This window comes from Podarcis muralis, chromosome 3, assembly GCF_964188315.1.
Source record: "Podarcis muralis chromosome 3, rPodMur119.hap1.1, whole genome shotgun sequence".
Classification (NCBI taxonomy): Eukaryota; Metazoa; Chordata; class Lepidosauria; order Squamata; family Lacertidae; genus Podarcis; species Podarcis muralis.
This window is the reverse complement of record NC_135657.1, coordinates 56868457-56887850: the sequence shown is the minus strand read 5'-3', so window position 1 is coordinate 56887850 and position 19394 is coordinate 56868457. Positions and strand designations below refer to the sequence as shown.

At 44.2% G+C, this 19394-nt stretch overlaps 1 protein-coding gene and 1 long non-coding RNA gene across 5 annotated transcripts in view; one reads left to right on the top strand and one right to left on the bottom strand.

The window, feature by feature from the left end:
* UST (uronyl 2-sulfotransferase) overlaps positions 1-19394 on the top strand; it is a 158696-nt gene that overhangs the window by 86016 nt on the left and 53286 nt on the right. For 2 of the 3 annotated variants that reach the window (XM_028723633.2, XM_028723632.2), the window contains exons 6-7: positions 740-837; positions 1984-2141. In XM_028723633.2, the coding sequence (XP_028579466.2) occupies positions 740-837; positions 1984-2141 (256 nt within the window). Of the gene's footprint in view, positions 1-739; positions 838-1983; positions 2142-4000; positions 7803-19394 lie in introns of those variants that run through there. The other variant, XM_028723634.2, reaches the window with a different exon arrangement.
* Positions 6300-19394, bottom strand: part of LOC144327254 (uncharacterized) — a 63886-nt gene continuing 50791 nt past the window's right edge. Inside the window, exon 3 of one of the 2 annotated variants that reach the window (XR_013392220.1) lies at positions 6300-6408. This is a non-coding gene — a long non-coding RNA (uncharacterized LOC144327254). Of the gene's footprint in view, positions 6409-15908; positions 16016-19394 lie in introns of those variants that run through there. The other variant, XR_013392222.1, reaches the window with a different exon arrangement.

Below are 19394 nucleotides of genomic sequence, written 5' to 3'. Positions count from 1 at the left end.
GTATATCCCAAATCTGCTTCAAAAGTTTGGAGAGAGCCTCCATATCAGATTTTGGGATTGCAGGTGTGGCTGGAAAGGGGAGAAAAGAAATAAGAAGTTCCATTGCACAAACAGGTTTCTGTTAGCAAGGAAGCGGATATAACTGGATCTTGTTTTGTTTTTAAAGGGCATCTACACACCCATAGAGGGACATGGATGGCACTGTGGGTTAAACCACAGAGCCTAGGACTTGCCGATCAGAAGGTCAGCGGTTCGAATCCCTGCAACGGGGTGAGCTCCCGTTGCTCGGTCCCTGCTCCTGCCAACCTGGCAGTTCGAAAGCATGTCAAAGTGCAAGTAGATAGATAGGTACCGCTCCGGCGGGAAGGTAAACAGCCTTTCCGTGTGCTGCTCTGGTTCGCCAGAAGTGGCTTAGTCATGCTGGCCACATGACTGGCTGTACGCCGGCTCCCTTGGCCAATAAAGCGAGATGAGCGCCGCAACCCCAGAGTCGGCCACGACTGGACCTAATGGTCAGGGGTCACTTTACCTTTACTTTTACACACCCATACACCTGTAAGTTTCAAAAGCAATATAAATAAAACATGAGGATTCCCTTCTGAATGTAGTAAATCATGTTGATGCAATGGTTTGTTCGACAATTCGGGCCTTAGATCTGTGCTCCATCACTGGAAGACAACAGAGAACTTCATAGTTCATTTACAACATTTTCTTTTCTTCCCCCCTCCCCTTCTTTTAGGATATTAACGTATGCATTCTTGAGAACTACCCTGAATGTTCCAATCCCAGGTTATTTTATATTATTCCATATTTTTGTGGACAGCATCCAAGATGCAGGTAACTATGTTATCTCCCTTTTCCAAGTTATTTCTTACCACCTACTGGAGCTGGGGTGATTTCAGTTTTGGAATGTTCCACAGAAAACAGCAGAGAGCCCAAATTATATCATGCTGGTAATTAATATGAAAGTTAAGGAGTTGTGCAGAATACCAGTTCACAGATTGCGTTAGAAAGCAAGCTGTGCCAAATGCTAAAGGACTGGACAAAAAAAGAGAGGACAGATCAATCGACCTTCCCTTCCCTTTCTAAAATACTGAATAGAAGGAATGCAAAAATAAGATGGCTCTAATAAGCCTCTTCTTTTCACACCTCAAAAAGCATCAATTTGTCCAGAATTCAATATCCAGCTTTTGCCAGAATATAGCCACCTGCCCCATCTGTGACATCAGATGTGGGGCATGTGGAGATGCAACTGAACCTGATGACACAGCCAATTCCCTGCCAGAAGTAGACTTGAAGTCACTGTCTATCAGCTGATGTGTGGTGATTTCAGGCCTCCTGAATAAAGGCACTTTAAACTACCACCCAGGGCTCTTTGCAAACCTTGCATGCTGCCTTGAACTCCAGTGACCATCTCCTGGTGTCATAGTGACACCAAGTGATGTGATGGGTGAGTGCTGTCTAATTTGGGTAGGGGAGATAAGGATTTGGCCTGCTGACCATATAACATTCCCAACCACAAATAGGCCACGATTGACGGCTTAGATCCCTTGATTAGGCAGATCCATTGTTGCTTTAAGTTGCTAAACCTAATGAGGTTTATGCTACCTTTTACTCACCTGGTGCGCTCCAGAAATTTTAGATTACAACTCAGGTGCTGTCTGAGGCTGATAAGAGTTATAGTCCAAACCTCTGGAGGGCACCAGGTTAGTGAAATCTGGGCTATGCTGTGCAGGGCAAGCCATATGTCAGCTTCTTGGTATATTGATGGCTTAAAAACAAGATTATTTGAAAGTCTTAAAATATGTCACAGAAACTTAGATAGCGAACATTAAAAATGATTGATATTCCGCAGTTGGCAAAATATTCTAGCTGCCTAGCAGCCTTAATACTGTGAATTGTTCTAAACTCAGTTTTTATTACAGAGTAAAACTTTTGTTTGCAAATTCAATTTAAAGATTCTTTTCTTTTATGTTCTTGAAGGGAGCCTGGGGAATGGGCCCTTGAAAGAGCAAAAGTGAATGTGAATGAAAATTTCCTACTTGTGGGGATTCTGGAGGAATTGGAGGATGTGCTGCTTTTACTAGAAAGATTTTTACCTCATTATTTCAAGGATGTACTCAGTATCTACAAAAACCCAGGTAAATGTCTTCTGATATATCCATGATTGGTTTTTCTTTTTTAATAAATAAATAAATGTAATATTCTTAAATGTCACATATTAAATGCTGAAGAAGCAACAAGACAGCTGTAACTCTGATGTACACTCTTCTTTTTTAAAGTGCGTTCATTGGATTAAAATGCAAAAAAAAGTTTCCATATTCTTTGCATCTTCTGTTCAGCTATTGCTTTCAAGTAAGTAAGGCCTCCCCAGAAACACAGTATGGAAACTATGATTTAGAGATGTTTGGAGTATCCTGCTGTAGCTAACAGAGAAGTGGCAGGGAGAGCATATGTCTCAGAAGAGGCTTCCTCGTTGATCCAGTTACTAACAGAACCCACTTCTAAAACAGGGGGAAACAGATGTAACATAAAAAGATAACTCACAGCACATCCCTTAGCCACGGAATAAGCAAGGCTTCCTCGCAGCTCTGCAGCTGAAATGCCAGGTGCCCAGTGAGTGCCAGCTTGCCCCTCCCACTATATAGGTCTTTTTTCTTTTTAGAAGCACAACACCCAAGTCCATTTTTCTGTTGCATTTTTCTGTTGTTTCTTTGCTGTCATCATTTTTCAAGGAAATGCTCTTTTTATACATGAAACATTTTGCTTGGTATCTTTTTTTTTGGGGGGGGGGAGTTCTTGGAGACATCAAAGGATCTTGTCAGTTAGTGCTTCCACAGCTAGCTTCTGCTGCAAACTTGCAATGGGTTGTATAAGCAGTGTCACTCAGCTGATGGTAAGGCTTCTATCAGAAGAATGGGGAGGGAAGCTCATTTGTCTCCTCTCCTTCCCCATTCTGTCAGATGAGTGACATGGCTGGATACACCTCTGAATTTGGATCATAGATTTTTTTATTTGTCCTAAGCCTCTTCTCCTGAAGAACAGTCTGCATGTGCAATAACAAGAAATGTTTTTTTCTTCTTCTTTGTACTGGTTTCAACTAAATCTAGCATAAATAATGCTAAATCTTTTTGTGTAACAGTCAGTAGCAATAAGTGAGACAAATGCTATGTTAATTATTTTCATTTTAAGAGTAAGCTTATGCTTCTGGTAAATAAGCACATTTCTTTTCATATAATGCCAAAACTCACGAGAAAGGGAAATTTAAACTTTGAAGAGCCAAGTGTGTATTAAGTATGGAAGTTAATTAATATCTTTATTCCATGCTAACTTGATTTGGCCAGAAGATGGCATTGTCCCTCTTATTTTCTCATACAATTATAAAACATGAAACTTGAAAGAACAGTTACATACATTCTGTCTCTCAACTGCTCACATTTTATATTCTGATCAATGAAGAATTAGTAGGCAAAACCATCTTAAGCCTGTAAGATTCAGATGTACTCTGAAAAATGCTTCGATTGGAACAGAACCATGTTTTATAAACCACTGCTTAAATAAGTGTGCCTAAAACCGATAGTTTTTGTTATGTGTTATATATGAAGTTTGCCTTCTAAAATAAATGTATAATTTGTGATGGTCATAGTAATCTTTGGAGAAGGTTTGCAATACGTAACCATTCACTTTTAACTTATACAAAAATATTTAGATTTATATAGGAGGAATTCGGCACTGTGGTAAGGTGAGTGTTCTGTCAGTGCAAACAGTTCGACTTCCCAGACAGGCCTATCCCCCTTCTCCTCCTGCTATGCATCATTCAGAGGGTTTTTCCGAGTCAGTTTTAGGGGTAGAGGGAGGCTAGCCCCACTGAATGGTACTTGTTAGGTGAACCCCACCATATGTATTTTTATCATGGGAATGGACTTTCTGGTGGACTTTTGCATTTCAAGGATTATGAAGAGGTTCAGATTGAAAATAATTTTATGTTCCCTAAAATGAGAGTTCTGTGAATCAAGGACAGAAGCAGAAAGATTTGTCCCATCACATCTCAACCTGAAGCATGAAAAAGGTCTCTTGAGCTAAGATCCAGTTCACAGATTAGTTGACAGGCATTTGTAGGATGATCACCTCTTCCCTGTGATGGCTGCACACAGTCCAGGACTGTGCTGGCATACAGCTCGCATGGGCCCAAGAGCAAGTCTATAGGCTATATTTTTGCAATCTGTGGACTGAAGCAGACAACCACTAACAGTGCAATGATTGCTTGAAAATCTGCCACACGTCAGCTGGTAATCCATAGAAAGCAGCAATCATCTGTCTCCACTCTCACAATTATTTATTATTTATTTTGTTTATTATAGCCTGCCTTTCCTCAAAAAAGCTCAAGGCACCTAGCAGCAAAAATAAAACCACAAGTTAACAATTCAAAATGTCACTTTTGATTTAATACAAAAGCATGAAAACATTAAAATAGCAGCAGAAAACAGCAAGACAGCAAGTAAAAATAAAAATTACTCAAAAAGGCTCCCCACCCCGACAGTTAAAACCGATTACAAGCTAAACGCCTTTCTAAAAGGGAATTCCACAGCTTAGCAACTGCCACAAAGAATGCCCTCTCCTGGTCACAAACACACACACACACACACACACACACACACACACACACACATGTTCAGGGGCAGCAGAATTATTAAGAGTTGGATAATCATGAGTGAACCAACTATTCAAATGCAAGTGGAAACACTGCAATGTAGTGCCAACTTGGACAGCCACTCCAGAAGGGATACCATGGCTGATGGTCTGGAAGGCAACTGAGAGACGAAGGAGAATCTGAGATCCCGACAACTAGACGTTTTGGAATCCATTTTACTGAAAGTTTAGGAGTCCTAAGAGACCAGTGTGTTCTTCGGAGCACTGGGAAAGACTAGGGGAGCATGGGCTGCCTCTACCCCCTGGGGAATGCAGTGTGCATGGGTTTCAGAGTTCCTGGCCTGGGTTTTAGGAAGCTGAGGTGGATCTACCAGGGAACCAAGCAAGCTGCTTTGATCTTGGGCAGAATAAGCCCCCGATAGCTAGCCCTGCTTCCCCCAGCAAGTTGTGAGCAGGTTGTACCAAGGAGTGCAGGATGCACAAGCTCAAGGTGTTTTAATGCATCATCAATCCCCTCCCATCTGGGCTGTGAGAGTGAGTGGAAGGGTGGTGGCAGCAACTACCAGGCAGTAAGACCTGACTGACAGCACTGTAGGGCTGTTGGACAAGAAAACGGGTGCGAGAGGCTCTCCTGAGCACACACACCCTTCTCCACATTGGTTGCTCAAAACTGTAGATATAAACAGAGCCCATTCCTTGTCTGGAAATATAAACAGTTGTGTAGCTAGAGGGAGCTTAGTTGAAATCAGAAAATCAGATTCGAACCGCTGACCTTCTGATCAGCAAGCCCAAGAGTCTCAATGGTTTAGACCACAACTACTAGTAGAGTCAGAAGCTGAGTCTGGAATGCAGAGTGAGCTAGACCAGAGAGCCAATTTCTTGGTGTTACCGTTTCTGCTCTTGAACTGGCTTTTCTTTGGCAAATAAATGCTGAGTTGTGTTTGGTTGAAATTCTATAAAGTACTAGCAGGTGGAGCACAAATAGTATAAGTTCCAAGCTGAGAGTGTGGGTTGTTCCCCCCCCCCCATAAAAGCATTGAATTATTTAAATCAAACATACTTTTCTCTGCCATAGATATCATAAAATGATTGGGCCACACCACAATCTGAATATTTGGGAGGCAGAATTAATCCATTATCTTTCCTAGTTGCATAGGCTCTTTCTCCAGTAACTTTGTAGGTGGATAGGTGGAAATATAGCTTTACAATACCCACAGCTGATCTCTGTTACTTGCAGCTGAGTTCAGTAGCTGTATGACTATCCTGAATCTGAGGATAAACCAGCTTTGAATAAACCCAAAAACTAAAGAGGCAAAAGACTCTGCAGTAAAACGCTCATTTCCCAAATACAAATATTGTAGAGATGCAAATTGCCTGTGAGATAGGGGAGTGAACTTGCACTCACACAATGTTGCATCCAATGTGTTATGCATATTAGAGATGTGCATTCCACATGGAATAGCATTTTAGCCTTAATTTCAGAAGTTAGATAGGCTTACTTTATTTCTCCTTGACTTTGTAGTATGTTGTTGACATTTTATAGTCTTTTGAGGGCACCAAGCTGTGGAGCTGTTCTTTCAGTGATCACATCTGGTTTCTTGGCACAGCAGTTACTTTGTTACAGCGCTAGTTTAGGGAGCCTCTCTTGGGGTCAGCTTGCTGATGGGCTGCTTTGTTTCTCTTCCACCATATTCATTCCCTGGACTTGCTTTCAAACTCATTTTTCAGCTGCTTGCAGAGGAAAAAGGTTGATCTCCCCTTAGAACAGAAAAAGCAAGGAATGATCTGATGCATGAATTTGATTGGTAACTGCAGCCATATATGTGCTACTGCATCTCCATTATTGCCAGAAACAAGTTCACACACTTCCTTGCTGTACTCAAGCCTCAACTACTCCATAGTGAATTGGTAAATCTTCCTCAATCCACCTCTTAGGTGTTTGAAACCATGCATAAAAATATAAGAAGTTGAAGTTTTTATTTTCCCTGTGTTATGACAATATGTAAAATATGTCTTGTGTTTGACTTCACTTTTTAAATTTTATGGTATGCACAGCTTGCTTTCCACAAAAATCGCTAAGAAATCTAAATAATAAAGTTACATAGATGAAATTTTATGCTCAAATGTAGTAAAAGAAATGTATGTGAGTCCCTAGATTCACAAGGGATCAGCAAGCTAACATCTTACATCCAGTATCTCTCTCTCTCTCTCTCTCTCTCTATATATATATATATATATTCATTCATGTGCCAGAAGATTATTCTTAAGAAGCTCAACTGTGCAGATGATGACAACAACTTTTTCCTAATAAGCACAAAGGCCTCTGAGCACAGGGGTTTTTGTTTGTTTGTTTTAATCTGAACATACTCCCAAGTTGATTGTGGTCTCTGCACATCTCTCTTGAGCTTGTAAACAGCTGTAGGGAGCCTGCCTAAGATGGAATCATCAGAAACAGTAGAGAACCTTGAGAACCTCTGGCTTGCTTTCCGCCAGAATTGGAGAGCTCCAATCTCCCTACTGACCAGCCAGCCGGAATGAGGTCACAGGAGAAAGAAGCTTCCTGGGATTAACACCTAAGCCACAGATGACCATCAAAAGGGATCCCAAGCCTAAGCCATTTCCCTCCCAGTTTTTTGGTGGCCATCACCAACCTTGCTCTTTTCCATTCTACATATATGTTAAAGAAGTTCTGGAAGGAGATGGAGTTTCATTTTAGCTTTTGGAGGAAGCAGGAAAAACCACACACACACCCTCCCTGACAGTTTCTTGATGTGCTGCTTAGGAGAGCAACAGGGGAGAGGTCTTATGTTGCACTGAGTAATGTTCCCAAGGTATCCACAGCTTGCAGAGCACTTGTGTTCTAGGTTTTTGTCACGGTCTCTTCCCTTGTGACAGGATAGAGACCTGCCTGCTTCTTCCTTTGACCTCCCTCTGCCCTCCTGAAAGGATGCTTGTAAGTGATATAATGGACTCATTCCTCTCTGAGGATGAACTCATGGCCAAACTGTATCCAGATTTAATGGTAATCAACACTGTTTTTAATGGTAATCAACACTTAGGGACACGGGTGGCGCTGTGGGTAAAACCTCAGCACCTAGGACTTGCCGATCGCATGGTCGGCGGTTCAAATCCCTGCGGCGGGGTGCGCTCCCGCTGCTCGGTCCCAGCGCCTGCCAACCTAGCAGTTCGAAAGCACCCCCGGGTGCAAATAGATAAATAGGGACCGCTTACCAGCGGGAAGGTAAACGGCGTTCCGTGTGCTGCGCTGGCTCGCCAGATGCGGGCAGCGCTGGCTCCCGGCCTCTAGAGTGAGATGAGTGCACAACCCTAGAGTCTGTCAAGACTGGCCCGTACGGGCAGGGGTACCTTTACTTTTACCTTTAACACTGTTTTTCACCTGTATCAGGTATCTGTAACAGTGACAAATTCTCCATTCCTGTTTCTGTTTTTTAAAGTTTGAGAGAAAACAAATGGATGATTATTCATTCTTTTCTTGGTGTGAAGCTAAGACTTGAATCAGGACTTCATTCAACAGCTAGGCCAAAGCTTCTGATTGATTTCTGATGTGTATCAAAACATAACTCAGAAGCAAAGTGAATAAGATCAGGTGTCTATTTGCATATACTGTATTGTAAAGAAACAAGGGCACACAATTCATGTAATACGCTTCATAGCTGACGTGCAGCTCATGTATTTTGTACTCAGGTATCATAGCCAAGTACACACAAAAAAACCTGAGTGCAACCCTACAAGGGCTTTGCCAGGAAATGGTAGGTCTGTTAATTGCTTCTGTTTCGAGAAGTAATGTCCCACTCAATTACCAAAGCCTAATAGTGCATGGCCTGTGGCAAAGAATTTGGTATTGATCGGTGCCAAATGTGGCTTTTCACTTTGCAAAAGTCTGAGAAGCAGGAATAGATTGTTGTTTTGAATTTCAAGTACTTAGCTGTCATTCATCAAAATAAGGGCAATCTCTTAGCAAACAAAAAGGCATTATCCAGCTATTGACACCATCTCTAGATACAATGAACACATCAGCAGGATTTTAAAATATAAAAATAGATTTCAGAAGTCTGTTTCAAAAGTCTGTGTCTGCAGAATGACTGAAAACAATGTTAATTTTTCCATAAAATACTGAACCCCATTTATCAGGCGTACTTACCAGAGGAAAAATAAATTGTTAAGACCATTGGCCTCTTATTTTCTAGCAGCAGCTGTTTTGCTAGTGGTAGCAGCAGCAGCTCCTCATATAACATGTTTTATGATGAATGCAAGCAAAAGCCAACTTTGAAATTCCAGCACTGCCTTGTACGCATAAAACATAAAACCAATTTAAAATAACATAGCTGTTCAATGTGAGTCGTTCTCCCCCCGCCACCCCAGTTCTCTAAATACATTCCGTATGAGTACCAGGGCCTTGTCTGTTGATTTCTCCTTGACTTGCCCCCAAGATGTTTTCGATTCACCAGCTGAAACTAGTACAAAGTATGAAATTATAACTGCATATAAAATGTAGGTGCAAGGTGAGCAGAAGTACATGTATGTGCATGCATTATTTTAAAGCCATGTAGATGCCTGTTGTAAAGACCTTTGTAGGTAATCTTGGTCTGTGTCTCTTGCAAGAAATATGATAAATTGCAAGCCTGTACACAAGATACATAAAGTATCAGTGTTTCATTCCAGCATGGCCCAATTATAGGGTGAGCAGCTATTTCAACAGATAAAAGTAGTAGTTGCCAGTCTGCTTGGTCAGTGCCAAAAGGTTTAGCCTATGGCAGGAGTGGGAAAACTTTTTGGCTCCATGGGCCATAATACCATTATCAGGATCTGCCTCATGAGGCCACCCACCTATCAAAATCTTTTGTGCTTCAAGTCTCCTTGTGCGCCTTTTTTAAGTCCCCCAATCTCAGAGGCTTCAAAAGGGGAAAATAGAGAAACTTGCAAAGGGTTCTCCAAGTCTTCCCCCTTTAAGTTCCTGATCTTGGAGGAGTCACAAAGCCTGTACCAAGTCTCTCTTCCAATTTAAGCCTCCAAGGATGAAGGGGGAAACTTGCAAAAGGCTTTAAAAAGGCCTCACGCTTCTGTTTGAGCAGTTTTAAAGCCTCTCTGAAGAAGATTGCATGAGACACCTATTTTGAAATGAATTTTAGGGATTTAATTGTCACTCAGCTGATGAATGTGGTGCAAATTGTGTTGCCTTGGCTGTGCAGTCTTGTTCCTGGGAACAAGATCATGTAGCCAGTGCAGAATTAAATCCTGTCCTCCCATCCTGTTGACATTAGTTGATGGGTCTGGGCATAGTTTTTTGGGGGAAAGCCCTGTGAGCCAAACTGGATGCCTTGGCAGGCCACGATTGGCCTATGAGCCAGAGGTTCTCTACCCCTGGCTTATTGTTTCATGTTTTTTTCAGGCATTAAGTATCATTCGTTGCTGAGAGCCAGTGTGGTGTAGTGGTTAAGAGCGGTAGTCTCTTAATCTGGGGAACCGGGTTCGCTTCTCCGCTCCTCCACATGCAGCTGCTGGGTGACCTTGGGCTAGTCACACTTCTCTGAAGTCTCTCAGCCCCACTCACCTCACAGAGTGTTTGTTGTGGGGGAGGAAGGGAAAGAAGAATGTTAGCCACTTTGAGACTCCTTCGGGTAGTGATAAAGCGGATATCAAATCCTAACTCTTCTTCTTCTTCTTCTTTGATGAAACGACAAACTATGGTAAAGTGTCAATGGACACTAAAGCTTCTGAATTCTTCCCTCAGCCATATGCACCCAAGGCTCACTTAGGCGTGTTTACAGTTTATTAAGATGTCCAAACATGGCCTTGGGCGACTTGTTTTAAACTAGGATTTATTTGTTCAAAATTGTTGGTTGTGTTGATAAATTTGCTATGCTAATGTCTTAATTTGTTCCAGGGTCAGCATTGGGCATCTGCTTTCAGTACTATAGCCTCATGTGCTCTTGAGGGGATGCAGAATTCATTTCCTTTAGCTGTGCATTATTACAGAGAGTTCACACACAACAACAAGAAGGGAACAGACTTCCAGATCAGAGGGTGACTTCTGCAGCCCAACTCGACCCTGGTATCTTTCTTCCTAGAAATTAAGCACTGATTATGCCAGCAAACCTATCAATGGTTATGCAGTGTTTCACATACTGCCCTGATGACCTTGAGTGCATTAGTGAGCTTAAGTGTTTGCCAAACATGCTTTCATGGCATTCATGCAACTGTTAAACCAGGTTGACAAAAAGAAGTTGAAATCAGAAAAAAGCTGTATGAATCAGTTGCTAGCGATGTTGGAAAAGGAGTGAAATCTTATTTCAGTAACACAATAAAATTCTGGTTTGGGCTGAATACACTCAGGATCAAGATGGTAGACTTCAATAAATGTTGAACATTCTGTTGTACAAATTAAGATTTATAGAAGGATTATCCATGAGTCTGCATCAGTTTGGCCAGTTACACTCTATTGACTGAAATTTTAATACACACTTTAGCAAGGTCCTTGTGCTTTTAATAAAAGAAATTCCAGCACAAATGTTGCCTGTTTTAGACATTGACTGATGGCATATAGCATGTTCGCCTAGTGATCTCTCAATGTTGTGAGTTTTATTGTTTTCTCTTTAACTTGTAGCACAACTTGTAAGTCCTCTACTCATTTTAATAATGGATTTATTCTGCAGGAACAAAAAACCCTGGGTGATAACTAACACTTCCCTTCAACTGAACCTGTCAATGAAATGGAAGAGGGAGACCATTTTTGGTAACCCCATCTCCCCCTACACCCTCACTTCCAAATCTACTCTGGAGGGGCCCCCAACTCGTCACATAGCAGCTTTTTAGGAGGTGCAGAAAGTGGAGGGGGATAGTATTGCCTTCCATCAGCAGAGGTGAAGCATTTGTTTGTTCTTTTCAAAGGAGCTTATAGAATGAAATTTTTGACAAGTTCTAATTTAGTATAAAATAAGTATATTTCAGAGATGTGTTGATCTCGCTGTATGCTATTGCATATTCCACTTGTTAAAGAAAAATAATTTTAATACATTAATCTGAAACGAGCACAAAGCAATTTTGTCTCCTGTGCAGAGAAGAACTTACATATGCTGTATATTACATGCCTTTCAGTAATTCACAGACAGATGTCACACAGTACTTTGGTATATTTTGCTAGCATTTGATAATGGCAGATTAATGTTTTGGTTTGTAATTGGTGAAGGAAGAACCAATGAATACCTAGAAATGAATTCCTAAGAATAACCTCTGCATATGAATTTCAGCACAAGGGGTTGTGCTTTGAAGCAGAGTTCAAATATGCTCTTTAGAATGCTTCTTTATGCAAGCAGACTCAAAAAAGTTCTGGAATACTTGAATTCCATTGGGGGTTAAACCTCATTTAGGAGCAAAACAGGGCAAGCATGAAAAGACATTTGGGAACATATTAATCACTGCAATGTGTCTCCATGTATTCTAATATTTAAAGTAAACATACAGTAGAGTCTTTTTACTAACATTTTGGGAAAAGAAGTTAACCTGTAAAAGTTTGACACCCGAAAGTCCCATCCATCCCCCCATACTCTTGCCTATTTCCTCTGTTCATTAAGTAGCTTGTGCTAATATATCATAGACACCAGGGGGAAGGGAATGTTTCTTTTCTGAAAAAATACAATTAAAGGGTACACGTAACACAGTTCTTCCCTTAAACTATTGGATTTCTATATTAGGAATTCTAAGGTGGTTTGTGCAGCAGATAAAGGACAAAGCGAGGAAATTATTGCGAAGAAAATGATGTATGAACATAACTTATTCCAAAATGTGAGATGGAAATTAGTGCATAGGAGATGTAGGATTTTAAGCTTCAGGCATCCTTTTCAGGGGGAAATGGTTTTAGCAGTTTTGAGAGTCAACAGTAGTTGCCAGAGTTCCTTATCAAATAAATGAACTATTTGTATAACAAGAGGAGGAATAGATACCAAGTACAGAATAGACATTGAAAACATAAGTTACATCCCCAGCTGTAGGCGCTTGAGGTTGCATCGTATTCCTGTTGAAGACCAAAGGGGGTTCTTTGTGATTATTCTTTCAAAGTTGGCCCAAGACGTCCTTAAAAATATGGTTGGGGTTTTTTTTTAAGTGTTGTATTTCAGGAGACTGCTGCTATCTTAGATTTACTCCCAGGTAATTGAGATTAGGATTACAGTTTAAGGCTCTAAATAACGTGGGACCCAAATACTTAAAGGAACACCTCTGTATTGAGATCTGCAGGAGAGGTCCTTCTGTTGTCTAACCGCTGGGTAAAGCCTACAGTGACACAAGGTAGGGCCTTCTCTGTGGTGACACCTCATTTATAGAACTTCCCTCCAAGATACAACTGGCACTTTTGCTAACTGGTTTTTGAAGTCCTCTTCACCCAACCCTTTGAAGGGGGTTAATCTAGATGAGATCAACTGTGAGCTGCAGTGTTAGTTCTGGTTGTTATTTTCATTTTATTGTTTTAAGGTATTTATGTTTTGGATTGTAGCCTGTAGCACTATTTGAGCCTCCAGGACCATGTGCCAGGCAGGAGAGCAGGCCTGCATATGTTTATCCATGTGTGCCCCTGCATCCCATTCATAGGCGCCGACTCCATGGGGCTTGAGGGGGCCCGAGCCCCCTCAAAAATTCGTTTGGGGGGGCTCCGCCCCCCCAATAATCTCCGGCGCCCCTCCAGCAGAGCGCCATCGCCGCCCCTCCCCCAGCCCAAAATGCACAGGGGGGGCGGGCTGCATGCCTCCTGCCCTCCCTCCCGAGCAAAAGCTCCACCCAATTTCCTTTGGAGCTGATTAATAGGCGCAGCACGCTCTCCCCTATTCGCTCACGAGGAGGCGGCGCCACTTTATTTGCATATTCATGAGCTTATTTATTATTCATGAGCTTTCCCGGGCCCCCCCAATATTTTTTATAAGTCCGCGTCCCTGATCCCATTCCAACTCCTCTCCAAGGCTCCCTGGAGTTGGAGGAATGTCTGCAGTAAGGAAGCCTGCCAAATGAGATCAGGGTCCCAGCTTACAGGGACAGCCTAGGCGTTTTTGGTAGGCTGTCCTATTGCAGGAGAGCCTTGGAAAGGGGCTGACGCAGAGTGCATCAGTACAGACAGGATGTGTCTGTATGACCCCTCTCTTCCTCGTACATTAATAGTCATGTGGTATTGAAAACTCAGTTATTCATGCTTGTGTTATCACTTTATGCAATCAGAGAAAAACTCAGGTTTATAAACATTAAACAACCTATTAAATAACCATTAAATCTGTACAAAGCTGTAATGGTTTAAAATATTTTCATAAGTCTGAGTCTCCGTTGTGATTCACCAAAAGCTTGCTGGTGTTTGCAAATCTGAGCTGAATTGCAAGCAAACTCCCTCTCCACATGTTAGTGTTTTGTTAGAAATCATACTCAGCAGATTTTTCATGGTTGTAACTTGAGACAGTTCAAACTTTGGTGGCTTCAGCTATTTTTTTCCATTGTGTGTTTTGTTCAAACTTCAATGCAGGTGACTTAAAGTTGCACTGATGATACAGTCTCTCTTTTGCAGCCAAGTAATGAGTTAGCTGCAAGCTTGCTATATTTTAATGACTTGGGCAGTTGGGGCAGGATTTTATAAAAAAAACTTAGGACCTATTAAAGCATTTCATTTTTAGGAAGCAGGATGGAATGGCTCTGGCTCTTCCTGCCCCTCTGTTACTAGCCCTTTATCATTCTACAGTGATGAAGCAACTGAGGAGTACATTACTCCAACTTTTCATACCAACTGGGCCACAAGAGTACTTTGACATGGAACCATGGGCTGCACACTTTTGGGGGGGGGGGGGGTTGAGGCCAAAATTTGATGCTCCCCCCAGCCCAGTCCTAGAACCCTCTTACCTCCTTTCCAAACCCGAGAAAGCACTAGCTAGGCGGGAGGACTCTAGGACCACGTCAGAGCCTTCATTGTCTCCTTCCCAAAGCCCAGTGCCTCCTTACCCAGCTTTGGGAAGGCAGCACATGGGCTTGCAGGGAGGGGAGGCTTCAGTGTTGTTGAGGGCTGCCAAAAATAGTGTTGAGGGCTACCTGTTGGGCCACCTTGATCTTGTGGTTGGCAGGCAACCATTTTAATTACTGTATTTTTCCATGTATAAGACTAGGTTTTTCTCCCTAAAAAAATAATGTCCAAAATTTGGGGGCATCTTATACATGGATAGATCTCCCTCATTTCCCCCCTTATACATGGGGGCATCTTATAGATGGAAAAATACAGTACTCCCTCTGCCCACTCTGCACCAGATAAAATGTAAAGCAATTGGATCCCCCATAATGGAGGAGTCATAGGTAAATGTTTGAACCTTAGGTAACTGTTTGGAATGCTTGAGTACTAGTATCCTACAAACTGAGATTGACATGTTTACTTTTTTTAGATATTGCACAAACAGCAAAACTGAAGTTCACACTAGTACATTATGCTGATCTTTACTGGATAAATACTGAGGCAGACCACTTTCTCAGTCTTGTCATTAGTTTGTTTGGTTAAAATTGTTCTGAGAAGTTCTATTTTAAAATATTAAAATGTGAACGTCTAGGATTACAGTTTGAAAAAAATAAGACTTGAAAACAGATTTATAGTTTCAGAGTTGCTTTAAATTTCATTTGGCAAAAGCAAATACCTAGGCATTTTTCCTGTTCCAATAAGCTTACCAAGCTTAATAAATTCCAGAAGTTCAAATCTTTTTTTCCCCCTTGCAAGAACAGCTGGAGTGTCCTAAAAGTATTTGTGACTGCTTTTCTAATGTAACTCACTCCCCTTTGATTTTTGGTCCTTTGAATTCTTCAGCTTTTTTGTAGTTAACTTGAATGGGTGCATTTTCTTCTTATGATTATGCCTCATTTCTCCATGTTGCAGATGTCTCATTATTTTATAAAGCATCAAATTATGGTATTAAGTAATAAATCAAAGCACAAAGAAACATTGTAGAAATCAGATGTCACTTCTGGCTCTTAGAATTGCTGAAACAAGCATCTAATTTTGTATTTTTTTAATGTGTCACCTCATTCACAATATTCAAGGCAGCTTCTAGAAACAAATTTAATAATAAAATATAAACATATAAATAATTTTGATAACTTGCCTGCGGAAGGTTATATTTCAGCTTCATTGACATAATAAATGTGGTACATGTCCTTGTCATCTTCTAAATACCAGTAGATCTAATGTTTTAGTATCCACACCATACATCAGAGATGGCTAACCTCTCTTTTGGACCTGTGGCCAACTCTCTATAGAGGACACACATCAAAAGTGGGTATGGCTGAAGCGTAGAAGTATGGTGAGAACTGCAGTCTTCAAGGGTGCTTTCCAAAAGGGGACCTGTAGAAACAGTCAGTAAATATATGTACAGTGGTACCTTGGTTCTCGAACTTAATCCATTCCGGAAGTTCATTTGACTCCCAGAATGTTAAAACACCAAGGCACGGCTTCCAATTGGCTGCAGGAGCTTCCTGCACTCAAGCAGAAACTGTTGGACGTTCGGCTTCCAAAAAACATTCAAAAACCAGAACACTAACACTTACTTCCAGGTTTTCAGTGTTAGGGAGCTGATTTGTTCATCAACTAAGCTGTTCAAGAACCAAGGTTCCACTGTATTCTTGTTTTTTTAAGTGACAAATTTATTTTGGGGGGAGCCTTCTTGGCACTGAAGTATCACAGTGCAGGACCTACAAGACATAACCTACAGGAGAAGTCTGTAATATTTTTAAAGTATTTTTTAAAATTAAATAGCAAATTGGGGTGGGTAGTAGGGACACAGATAAAAAACCTATGGTGTGCCTGATGCAGGCCACAGGTTAGTGCAGTGTTTCCCAACCGGTGTTCCGCGGCACACTAGTGTGCCGCGAGACGTTGCCTGGTGTGCCGCAGGAAAAATTGGCGGCGGGGGGGGAATAAAGGGGAAAAAAAATTATTCCCCCACCGCCAGGCGTGGGGCTGGGGCGGGGGAAGCCCGAGCTTCCCCCTCCCCCAGAACGGGACCCAGAGCCATGCCGAAGCTGCGCGCAGCTTTGGCATCGCTCTGGGAGCTTGCGGGGCTGGGGGAGGAGGAAGCCCTCCGCCAGCCTCCAAACCATGTCGGGAGACAGCGGGATGGCGCGCTGCGCCTCTCCCGCTGTCCCCCGAGTTTGCGGGGCTGGCGACGGGAAGGAGCAGGCTTCTCCCCCTGCCAGCCTTCCAGACAAGTCGGGGGACAGCGGGATGGCGCGCTGCGCCTCTCCCGCTGTCCCCCGAGTTTGCGGGGCTGGCGATGGGGAGGAGCAGGCTTCTCCCCCCGCCAGCCTTCCAGCCAAGTCGGGGGGCAGCGGCAAGGGCGCGCTGTGCCTCTCCCGCTGTCCCCCGAGTTTGCAGGGCTGGCGATGGGGAGGAGCAGGCTTCTCCCCCCGCCAGCCTTCCAGCCAAGTCGGGGGGCAGCGGGAAGGGCGAGCTGCGCCTCTCCCGCTGTCCCCCGAGTTTGCGGGGCTGGCGACGGGGAGGAGCAGGCTTCTCCCCCCACCAGCCTTCCAGCCAAGTCGGGGGACAACGGGATGGCGCGCTGTGCCTCTCCCGCTGTCCCCCGAGTTTGCGGGGCTGGCGATGGGGAGGAGCAGGCTTCTCCCCCCGCCAGCCTTCCAGCCAAGTCGGGGGGCAGCGGCAAGGGGGCGCTGCGTTTCTCCGCTGTCCCGGACGGCTTTCAAAAGCCTGCCTTCAAAAGCCGTCCGGGACAGCGGAGAAACGCGCTGCCTTTCTCCGCTCTCCCGGGAAGGCAGGCGGAGGGGGGGGCAAAGGCTTTCGCCCCCGCCCGCCTTCAGAAGAGGTCAAGGACCTTCTAAAGCCATCCGGGACAGCGGTGAAACGCGCTGCCTTTCTCCGCTCTCCCGGGAAGGCAGTCAGGGGGGAGCAAAGACTTTCGCCCCCGCCCACCTTCAGAAGAGGTCCAGGACCTCTTCTGAAGGCGGGCGGGGGGCGAAAATCTTTGTCCCCCCTGCCTGCCTTCCCAGGGGCTTTTAAATCGCCCCGGACAGCGGAGAAGTCCTTCGCTGTCCCGGGCGATTTTAAAATGCCGCCCGCCAGCATTTTAAGATTGCCCCGGACAGCGGAGAAGTCCTCCGCTGTCCCGGGTTTTTTTAAAATGCTGGGGGTGGGAAGAAAAGCCCTTGTCCCCCCCCCCCCAGCCTTCAGAAGAGGTCGGGGGACAGACTGTCCCCGGACCTGGTCTGAAGGCGGTTTCCCTAGGAACGCATTAATTGATTTTCAATGCATTCCTATGGGAAACCGTGCATCGCAAGATGAAAAACTCGCAAGACGAAGAGACTTGCGGAACGAATTAATTTCGTCTTGCGAGGCACCACTGTATCCGGAGAGGCGGCCTTCAGGCGAGTTTTAATTTTAATTTTCCTTCTCCCACTTAATGCCCCACGCTCGCCCGAGCAGCTTGCAGTCCTCGGTAACCACGGCGACCCGAGGGAGGGGAGGGAACAGGGAAGTCGAGGGCGGCGGCGAGCCGCGATGACATCAGTGGGCCGCGCCGCCTCGCCCTGGCACGGTGTGAGAGCCCCGGCTAGTGGCGCGAGCTTCAGAATAAGTGGGATCCGCGTGCGCGAGACCGAGATCGCGGGTAAGGAGCTCAGCCCTGGGCAGGAGGAAGCGGGGCCGCGCGTGCGGGCCACATCCCCACAGAGAGCGAGCCTCCCCCGGCCCACCACTCCGGGCAGGTCCACTCGCATGAGGGGGCGGCGATGGCGACGGCCGGCAGCTTGCCTGCAATGCCATCCCTCGAGCAGGCGAGGAGCCCGGAGGCTACCAGATGCGAGTCCTCTTTCCCACCCTGCTCGGGAGTCCAGAGCACTTGGTCGCATTCAGGATCTAGAGTGGGGAAGCGGGGCTTGTGTCTGGGCTGGACACATTGGGCTGCCTGTGCCGCTCGACCTGCGGGGAGAAATCAGGGTGGGAGTCACGACCGTGAGGCAGGGCTGCCAAGTGTGGCAGAAGAGGACACGGCCGTCGCACCTGTCCTTAGGTAGGAGCTTCTTCCGTGTCGACCTGCTGCCCTAAAGTCTTGGCTTTTTTCTTGGCTTTTTGGCGGTTGGCACAGAAGGAAGGCAAGGGGGAGGGGGGAAAATTGAAAGTTACACTTTCGTGCGTCCCTCCCGGCGTGACGCTGCGCGCTGACGTCACGGGGCTGTAATGATGGTGTGCCTCGATATTTTTTTCATGAAACAAGTGTGCCTTTGCCCAAAAAAGGTTGGGAAACACTGGGTTAGTCACCGCTGCCCATACATTCATGGCTGCATATACACACCTTTAAAGCACATTCTTTCCCTCAAAGAATTCTGAGCCCTGTAGTTTACTCTTCGCAGAGATACAATTCTTCTCCAAAGGATGGGAAATACACTTCAGATGTGCTTTAAAGGTGTAGTGCGTAGAGAGTATTTGTTTCAAGCTCCCTTTTGTTAAAAAGGGGAGAAGTGCAACCTCCACACGAGTAATGAATATTGCACAGGCAAAAGCACTCTGTTTCCCCCCTGCTGTAATCTTAATGGGGCCTTCATTTAAATTTGATGTGAATGCGTTTTTCCGAGGCTACTGGGCTTGGAAATTTGCTCATGGGACAAATTAGTACGGCTAACATTTTTATTAAAAACCTGACCCTTCTCTATGCTTTTTAACAGCAGTTTGGCATGCAGAGATGAAGTAGGTGAAACTTCTCTTAATGTTAGGT